The following is a 9,969-nucleotide window of genomic DNA, read 5'->3' as shown; positions in this document are numbered from 1 at the left end:
CACTAGAAGTAGGACTACATTAGGGATGTTATGGATATGTAGTTTCGGTTATGGATACGGTTACGGATATTGGAATAACTTTGTTACGTCTTGTTTGAATAGTGTAATTGGCACTACCGTTCTATTCATGAATAAATAAATTGTAAATTATACCGGTTACGGATATTTTTTTATTTCGGATATACGGAAGTTTCGGTTACGGTTACGGATATCCATAGCATCCCTGGACTACATCACTGATTTATGATACTGTTTGTCAGTTTAAGAAAATAGCTAAGTGCTATTGTTTAGAATAATAAATAGATAATACATAAAAAATGAATACACATCAATAGCTTAATGTCCCATGTATGTGTTACTTTTGTCAAATATGTGGCATAAAGTGGACTATAGGTTTAACGCTTAAATCAATTAATGCCTGAGTTATGAGAGCGGTACGGAAGGGGTGACATTGACATAATATTATGACGTGACAGCATAAAAATCTGAAGCCTCGTTGACGTGTGACTTCTCAAAACCCGTGCCACTCCCTCAGGTACTGACCGAGTAAGGCTAAGAACTCACGGCGCGATTTTCACCCGCGCCCGCAGCTTCTGTAGAATGCAGATACTTATGTAAAAACTAATGCACAACTCACGACGAGGTTTTTGCCCGCGCGAAAACCGCCCGATCGGCGGGCGACCATTTTGTACCAGTGACTTAGCACTTGAGTTCTTAGAATAACCGCACAAATAACCGCTCCCGTGAGTTTTGAAATAAAATCGCAATTCCACAACAGCCGCGGGCGCGGGTGAAAATCGCGCCGTGAGTTCTTAGCCTTAAGCGGTAGATTTAAGCACACTTACATTTTCTAGCCTCAATTCTTTATTACAAACGTGAATATTCTGTAGTCACAGGCCAAAGACATCTAGATTTACACCACAAAGGTTATACAATTAATAATCTAAGATTGTATCTAATATGACTTGGGGTTCATTAGGTGTACAATTAAAACGGTGAATAGAGTGGTTTCAGTAGAATCACAAAATAGGAGCAGAAGACAATCTACATACAAAGTACGTTCGGGCAACGCACACGGACACGATATCGTTAATAATCGCAAACCAGTCTAAACCAGTGCGAGCGCGAATGCAGCCCGTTTGAGACGCGTCAAATCAGTCTAAACCAGTGCGAGCGCGAATGCAGCTCGTTTGAGACGCGTTAAACCAGTCTAAACCAGTGCTAGGGCGAATGTAGCCCGTTTGAGACGCGTCAAACCAGTCTAAACCAGTGCGAGCGCGAATACCGCCCGCTTCAGACGCGTCTGTGTGCGTATGCATACAGATTGCCTTCTGTTACTGTTTTGTGGTAGAATTGAGTGTTGACTGTAACCAAAGGGTTTAGAAAAGCGTCCAACGCGACTTTTTAAAGAGGAGTAGCCTCAGGGCCGTATCGCGAAGCTTAGACATCGATTGGAACTCAGGCCTGGATTTTGTTTTCTTAACCTTCTTTCAGCTAAGCCAAATATGTATTTGCGTTAAGAGTTGGTTCACCACAACAGTCGAACGACGTCAAATAGATAGACCATCATTGCTATTTTCCTCTCCAGACTCTTGATCTCACCACGAGTAAAAAAGATTTACTTGTAGTTTCTTAGGGTAGTATTCCGAAAAGTGTATCGTGGCGTACTAGTAATAGTCTAACGTGCTTCAGAACAATATTTTATCACCGAAAGTTAAATAGATTGAATGTCAATGATTACTCCGAATTTGGATTGTTTATGCTCAATTAAACAACACGACTATTGTTTACGGGGTATTTCAAAAATTTTCCTATTTCCTGGATGCATCTTGAACACAAAAACACACGGAAAACTAGGGGGAGGTCCTCGAGTCTGAAGGTACAGTAGAATCCCGATTATCCGGATCAATTAAAACCAGGGGTGTTCCGGATAATCGATTTCAAAGTAAAATCAAACAATAATTAACTTTTTGCAATAGAAAGGTTTTCAATACGTCATTTTAGAGTCTAACAATCTAAATTTTAGACCATTGGTCATCCATTTCTTTTAACAATGAACTAAACATACGTCCGTACCATGCATGTTACGGTGGCGGCGCCTTCGGTTTTTATGGGTCCAGATCCTGAATCGGTTATTAGAAACCGTGAAGAATGAGTCCGGATAATCGGATATCCGGATAATCGAAGTCCGAATAATCGAGATTCTACTGTATTGTACTTAACCAACGACCTGAGTACCCGCTTGAAATCCAATCGCCGTTCGATCTTTCTCACCTCACGCCCTGGGCTCCCTTAAATTCTCTCAATAACTGAACCGTATAGTCCAGGGCTGGGCCATAGCAGCCCCTGGCTTCCTTATGACCAGGACGTCGTTCCCTTTGTGCAGCGTCATGGGCAGTGCCACGGATGACCCGGCCTGGTGGAGCCGAGCGGAGGCGGGTGGCGATCGCGCGCCGCATATGACGATGCGTTCTACCCACGATTTTGTGGGGTAGACGGCTTTTTCGTTGATCATGCTGGGGATAAAAGTTAGTTAAGTTAGTTTTTGTGACTATAGGAACTGTTCTCACTTCTCAAGTGCGCTGTTATTGTTGATCAAAGAAAACGTGTACTTCTGCGAGCTAAAGCCTGGTCCGTGAGCACGTAGAATTTTGTCCAATGACCCCAAGCTACCCATCCTTATCGCTCGCGCGTAATTATGTTGCTGTCGCGCTCGCACACTCACTGCGGGCGCGCGTCGCACAGTCGCGACAGCAATATAATTACGCGCGAGCGATAAGGATGGGTAGCTTGGGGTCATTGGACAAAATTTTACATGCTCACGGACCAGGCTTTAGAACCACAAATTAAAAAAGCCTTATCGCAAATGTTTTTGTTGCTATGGGAATTATAAAATAATCTATCTAAAAGTAAAGGCTTATTTTCATAAGCCACCAACAAAAACCCAACTAAGTTTGTCGCAATGGAAAGTTTACTTGAAATGAAAAAATGAAAAAAATGAAAATATGAAAATATTTATTGCCAGAATCAAACAATACAATAACTAAAAGACAGACCTCCACACTAGGCATTGCCTGTCCTGTGGAGGAGAGAATAACGATTAACAGGTAGAATTAAGTACGGCTAAGCTGAAGCGTTATTTAAGGAACCAATAAATCGAAAATATGAAAAGTACACAGAAGACGAAAAGGCATCAGGGATGGATGTAGGGTGTGTGCTGTTGTGTGTAAAAGTGTAGATGTGTTGTGTATTAGTGTGTGTGTGTGTGTGGGGGGGGGGAGTATTTTCTTCTTCAATTATTTATTCTAATAAATTCTTCAGACTCATCATATGTCCAGTTCATCAGGGTCCGTGAGACGAGAACCTTTGCTTCTCTGACCGTGCAGTATTTATAATCACACAACCTGACAAGTTTATTGTAGATGTGTGGGAAGAGGAAGTTACCAAAACGCCGAGCAAATGAAGTTTTTACAGCGGGACAGGGAACTCTAAAAACACGCTTTTCGAGCAATTCGCCGTAACAATCAGAGTTCAGAACAGATTTGTGCATGGACACAGCAACCCTTAAGTAAAAGAGTCTTCTGACGCTGAGAACCTCGGCATCCCTGTATAAGGCCACTGTCGAGTATCGGATAGGTTTCCTTAGCGCCACTTTTAAAACTGCTCTTTGGGCTCTTTCGAGAGATATAAGAGTAGTAGATGCCGCTCCACCCCAGGCTCGAATACAGTAACCCAAGACAGACTGACCCAAAGCCATGTATACAGATTTCAGGGTTGTACCATCAATTGAGTCCCGAAGATTTCTCATTACGTAGATTAGTTTCCTAACTCTCCTTGACATAGCACCGATGTGATCTCTGAACGTAAGTTTATCATCCAATATCACCCCCAGATACCTGATAGTCTCCGATTGTTCGATTTGTTCGCATTTGCAGGTGCCACTGTGAGAAAGAGATGGGCAGCAGATTGAGTGAAGTTTCAAAGATTGCCCTTCCAAGGGTGCCGATGCAGCAGTTTTATGAAAGCGGAGAAACTTTGTTTTTTTAGTATTGAGAGAAAGCAGGTTAGAGTTAAGCCAGTCCGCCACCACCATCATACCATCCTCGGCTCTCATGTGGGCCTTTTGCCAAGACTTGTCATAAAAGATAAGTGCTGTGTCATCAGCGTAGCACAAGATGTCAGCATTTTTCAGTTGGAGAGAGGTAATATCATTCATATAAAGAAGAAAAAGGGTGGGGCCAAGAATGCTCCCTTGCGGAACACCAAAAGTTATCGCTTTCAACTCACTAGTATGTTCGCCAATCTTGATGCATTGCTGACGGTCCGTCAAGTAACTGGTGAACCATTTTAGAGCGTTACCACGAATTCCGTAAGACTCAAGTTTCTTAAGAAGGATGGGAATGGAAACCGAGTCAAAAGCTTTTGACAAATCGAGGAAGACACCGATGCAACTCTGCCCAGAATCAAGGTGAGAGGAAACAATATTTGTTAAGAGAGTAACAGCATCCTCTGTGGATTTACCCTGGCGAAAACCAAACTGCCGACTCGAGAGCATGTCATTAGTCTCAATGAAAGAAACAAGACGTTTATTTATTAATTTTTCGAGCAGCTTAGAGATACTTCCGAGCAGCGATATAGGACGGTAGTTACCAGGGCTATCTTTAGGTCCATCCTTGTATATAGGAACTACGGCTGCAATTTTCCAGACTTTCGGGAAAGTACCCTCTTCAATACTCCTGTTAAAAATAACAGCCAGTGGCTCAGCTATTACATGTGCAGTTGCTTTGATAATTTTGTGATTTATATTGTCGAGTCCCGGAGTACTATCTGGTTTAAGCATTTTTATGAGATCTAATATTTCTTGTGCATCTATGGGTGATATAAAAAAGGAGCTCAATGGTGAAGGTGGGTTATGTATATTTGCCTCTGCGGTTAGCGTTTCATGAGTTTTGTGAAGTCTTTGCAGGATGGAATTTGCAAGATCTTGGCCAACTGACGTGAAGTACATATTACACTCATTGAGAGAGTCTTTTACATTACTTTTTATTTTTAGGAGCTCCTGAGGGGAGTCACCTTTGTTTTTTAGAGATCTATGGGATATCCGATTTACACATTGCCAAAGTTTTTTGGGGATGTTCCTATTTTTGTTAAGTTCTGCGCTCTCATATTCCGCCTTCAATTTACGAAGCAGACCGATGTAAAAATTTCTATACCTCGAGTAGATAGTTTTTTTGATTTGGTCATTAGGGTATTTTCTTACTTCAGCATGTAGCCTGTCTTTATGCATGGAACACCGAATTAGACCCGGCGTCATCCATGGTTTGATGTTGAATTTACTATGGCTGATTTGGACCACACGGGAGTTACCGGATACTAAATCTGATAGTGTAGACGAGAACCTGGAAACCACTTCGTCAAGTGAGGAGCAATTAACTATAGCAGGCCAGTCGATTTGCTCTGCAGCTTGTGCAAGACCATCAAAATCAATTTTAAGCATTTTTCTTTTAAAGGGAGGCGGTCTGGGTAAGTCCGGTGAGATACCTGCCATGATCAGACTATGATCCGTAAGGTCTACGGGACAGACAACAGCTTCTGCTTTGGTTGTTGATGGGACAAAAAGGTGATCAATACAAGACTGGCAGTGAGTAGGGGAGTTTATGCTTGATATCAGATTGTGCTCGGCCAGTGAATTTAGGTAGGCTGATGAGTTGACATCGTCTGTTAAGATGTTTATGTTCGTGTCTCCGACGACTATTACACAAGGGTTGCGATTGATTGATGAGAGGGTCCTCCCCAAAGAATAGATGAAGCTATCTGGGTTCGTGAAAGAAGGTGATCTATATAGGGCAATAAGAGTAAAAGCATTCGGAATATCTAGCATGAGGCTGTTCGCGTCTTCAATTTCAGGTTCTGTAACATTACCAGACCATTTGTTATTTACATAGATAATTACACCTCCCGATTTGTTGATAAACTTAGTGGAACTGTAGCACTTATACCCCTCAATCTGTTTTAATATGGACGAGTCATTCAACCAGCATTCACTGAAGACTATGACGTCAAATAGAGTGTTCAACCTCTGAAGAACAACTAAAAAACTCTCAAAATTACGTTGCATACTCCGTATGTTCGCGTGTAAAATTTTAACAGAATGTTTACTTAAAATTTTACCACAATTTTCAATAATAGGAATTAAGTGGCATTCAACATTTAGAGATTGATCAATTTCAGTCAAGAGCTCAAGGGTATCCATAGTAGTAAGTAAAATATATTAGAGTTATGTTTAAGATACGTGTTGAGTTGAACGCCATCAAAAACTGTGTGGTGCTGAGGAGTAGTGTGGTTATTGTGATTGTGAACTTCATAACTAAGTGAGTGAGTGTACGCGGGGTGTGTTTGTAGTGAGAGTAAATGGCAAAACTGTGAGACTGAATTTGAAAAGTGTGGTTGTATTTTAAAAACAGAGGTGTGTGTGTGTTATGAGTGTGTAGTCTGAGAAGATGCCCGACTATAACAATGAAAAATAAATATAACAAAAAACAACACATAGTCTCAGGAGAGACCGTTTGGGGCAAATTATGAAACCGTAAAATACATATTATTATAAAGCATTGCACAAAAAGGTCATACAGCCGAAGAAGGTAGTTATTTGCCTCTTGCAGCAGACATCCTTTCCAGGTCCTCAAAACTGCGTATGTGAATAGGTGGACTGCCCTCCTTGCCTTCTCCTCTCCTGATGTAGACGTTTCCGTGGCGGGTCCAGCAGTATTTGTAACCGTTGTCACGCACAAAGTTCCTGGCGCCACGAAAAAGACGTCGGCAGTCACTTGTAAGCCGCTCATTTACGTACACTCTTCTTTGCGGTCCGGACGCCACTATGTCCTTACTATCAAGCGAGCGGCGTGTTTTTGCTTGTTTAATAAAGTCCTCTCGCTTACTTCTTCTCGTGAACGAGACAACCAGAGGGCGCGGCAAACGGTTTGTGTCACCTGAATCCTCCTTAAGCCGAGGCCCAGTCCGTGACACATAATTAAGATCGCGCTCATCTAGGTCTAAGCCAATTTTGACGGCTGTCGTGAGAACGAGGTGGTAAGGGTTTTCATTTGGGGTTTCAGTAATACCCAAGATCTCTAATTCTGACTGGAGAGATATATGGGCTTGTCTATTTAGTTGATCTTGCAAATGCGCGACCTGTGTCTTGAGGAGCTCATTTTCTTTTTCTTTTTCAGTCTCCTCCAAAGATTTAATACGCAGGTCGTAGTCCGCCAGTTTGGAGATTAACGCATCGAATCGTTCGGCAAAATCCGACTGCATCTTAATCATACCTTGATGTAAGAGACGAATTTCTGAGGCAATCGAGTCAAGGCTGGCCGGGGCCGAGCAAGGTGCATCATTTTTGAAACTTGGGATAGATTTACTTTTGTCCCGGAAGGTAACATTCTGCCTAACGGGAGTGTCGGTGTTGTCACCGCCCCTCTTTGCCAACGCCCGACAGTCTGGGCACGTCCAGTCTTCCAGCTGTGAAGGGGTTAAGCGCAAAGCATTGGCGCATGATTTATGAAATACTTTCATACAGCTATCAGTTGTGCATACTATGCACTCCTCCTTTGATATGGGTTGCAGACAGCCCGAACACTTCATGTTGATTGTTGACAATAACAAGCAAAGAAGTGATATTGGTTCTAAAGTACGCACGGACCGACTCGTTCGACCGGCGCGAAGCGGGAGGTGTAGTGTAGATTGCGGTGACTCACCGTTCCGTGAGCGCTTCGCTGTCTGTTGCCGTCCGCAGTGCGTAGGTATTTGAATTTTGCAACGGCAAGTTAGCTTCCCACTGTGATAACTCTTCAACCACGAAACACAGCCAAAAACAAATCGGATCAGCAGCTTCCGGGTGTGCACAGCTCCACGACAATACCAATCAATGCCAAAAAGTGTCAAATACTTTGCACTTTTCGATTCATTGAACGCGGACGAACAGAATTGAGGTGTTTACCGCTCGCCGTACGCGGCGTCGACTTTCATTAGAAATTATAAGAAAAAAGTAGAATTTAGGATTTTCCAAGTTAAGGATTGACTTTCCAGTCACTGGAGTCCAGTGCAAAGTGAATGACAAGTGACAAAAAATCTATGAACTACATGCTTCCACTTTAGGACAGTTTTTATATTTTGTAAAAGCTTTATTAACAATAAACAAAACATTTTTATATACCTGTACGTAATCGCGTCTTTCGTGTACGTGATCTTGGCGTAAATGTACTTCTGTTTCTTGTACTCGAACGTTTCTCCGTCGTCTATGTACAGGGTGCCCTCAGCCGTGTTCTGGAATTGGAAAAGTAAAACAATATTTTGTAGGTTTTCCCACTAGGTACCTCGTACTGAGCTAAAAAAAACCAATAAGTTTCATGTGTATTCGATGAACATCTGGGTTAAAACGAGAATGAGGTTAAAAATTAGGTGGGAAGTATTTTCCCACTACCTTATACTGAGCTAAAACAATAAGTTTCGAGTGTATCCGATGAATATCTGGGTTAAAACGAGAATGAGGTTAAAAATTCGGTGGGAACTATTTTCCCATTACCTCATCATGAGCTAAAACAATAAGTTTCATGTGTATTCGATGAATATCTGGGTTAAAACAAGGGAATGAGGTAAACAATTCGGGGGGAACTATTTTCCCACTACATTATCATGAGCTAAAACAATAAGTGTCAAGTATATTCGATGAATATCTGGGTTATAAACAAGGGAATGAAGTAAAAATTTTGGTGGGAAATATTTTCCCACTACCTTATCATGAGCTAAAACAATAAGTTTCAAGTATATTCGATGAATATCTGGGTTAAAACAAGAGAATGAGGTAAAATTTCGGTGGGAAATATTTTCCCACTACCTTATTTTGACCTAAAAAAAACAAAAAAAAGGAGAAGTTACTCACATTAGCGTCAAGCGCAATGACGAGCGTATAAGGGTCGTTGGCCATGAGCGCGGACGACCGTCGCACGCGCTCCTTGCGCGGGACTATACTGCCTCCTCGCTGGTACACCGGGATCTGGTGGGAAATTAATTGATTCATCATAATGTATGCCCCAGCTTCGACTCCCAGTGAGGTCCAGGGCATATGGACAAATTCATCAAGTTGTAAGTCTGCCTGACTAGTTACTAACATCTTAAACTGAATTTGTTGCAGCGCTTCTTCTCAGCACTTGCCAAATGTTTGTCTCGAAGCACTGGTAGGGCAAAAAAAGAATGAGACATGTATAGGCTCATTAAGAGCATTTAACAATTTGCAAGTACTAATTTAATTAGTCTAAACAAATAAAGAAAATTTTGATTTTTGATTTTGATCTTATTTGAATCTATCACAGAACTATAACGTTGACATCATGGTTGTGAAAATTAACGTTAGAAAAGAGGACCAACGACTATATTGCAGCGTTACAATTAAATAGTAAATATTTACAAGTTAGGTAGTTATAATTAAATTATTTTATATTTATTTCGCTATAAATGCGAGCCAAGCAAGTAATGTCCGTGGACTCTTATTAAAAAATCGTTTACAATGATTGCAATCGTTTTTATTTATTTTGTACTTAAAGTATAGGTTAGAAAAAACAAAAAAATACACCAAAACTTTTTAACACTGACCTTAGCGATGTTAACTTCTTGCGTGAAGTACCCGTTAGCCTTGTGCGCCTGGTACGAGTCCACGTCGTACCAGATGGTGTGGGATTCAGCTCCTGGTAAGTACACTTGTACGGTGTTCGCGCCCGCGGCTGTCACTGGCCGGACGAGAAGTTTGTTGCCTGGAGGTGACGTAAATTTTTATAATAAATAAGTCTTTCAGTAAATATTAAATATGAAAGAAACTTAAGACTAAGCCGGGTCCAGACGGTTGTAACGCGTAATGAAATGTATCGTGTAATGTAATGGAAATAGTATGGGCAGCACTTTACATGTAATGCTCGT

The 9,969-nt window shown here is 41.5% G+C and overlaps 1 protein-coding gene across 1 annotated transcript in view; it reads right to left on the bottom strand.

Moving 5' to 3' along the window:
* Nucleotides 1-2,274: 2,274 nt before the first annotated feature.
* LOC135084423 (neutral alpha-glucosidase AB) overlaps nucleotides 2,275-9,969 on the bottom strand; it is a 34,731-nt gene continuing 27,036 nt past the window's right edge. Inside the window, exons 17-20 of the mRNA XM_063979209.1 lie at nucleotides 9,649-9,806; nucleotides 8,939-9,052; nucleotides 8,213-8,322; nucleotides 2,275-2,516 (exon numbers count right to left, since the gene is read on the bottom strand). Of these exons, the coding sequence (XP_063835279.1) occupies nucleotides 2,303-2,516; nucleotides 8,213-8,322; nucleotides 8,939-9,052; nucleotides 9,649-9,806 (596 nt within the window). The 3' untranslated portion in view covers nucleotides 2,275-2,302. The remainder of the gene's footprint in view (nucleotides 2,517-8,212; nucleotides 8,323-8,938; nucleotides 9,053-9,648; nucleotides 9,807-9,969) is intronic.

Source organism: Ostrinia nubilalis, chromosome 26, assembly GCF_963855985.1.
Source record: "Ostrinia nubilalis chromosome 26, ilOstNubi1.1, whole genome shotgun sequence".
NCBI classification, from domain to species: Eukaryota; Metazoa; Arthropoda; class Insecta; order Lepidoptera; family Crambidae; genus Ostrinia; species Ostrinia nubilalis.
This window is presented reverse-complemented; position numbering and strand designations above follow the sequence as displayed.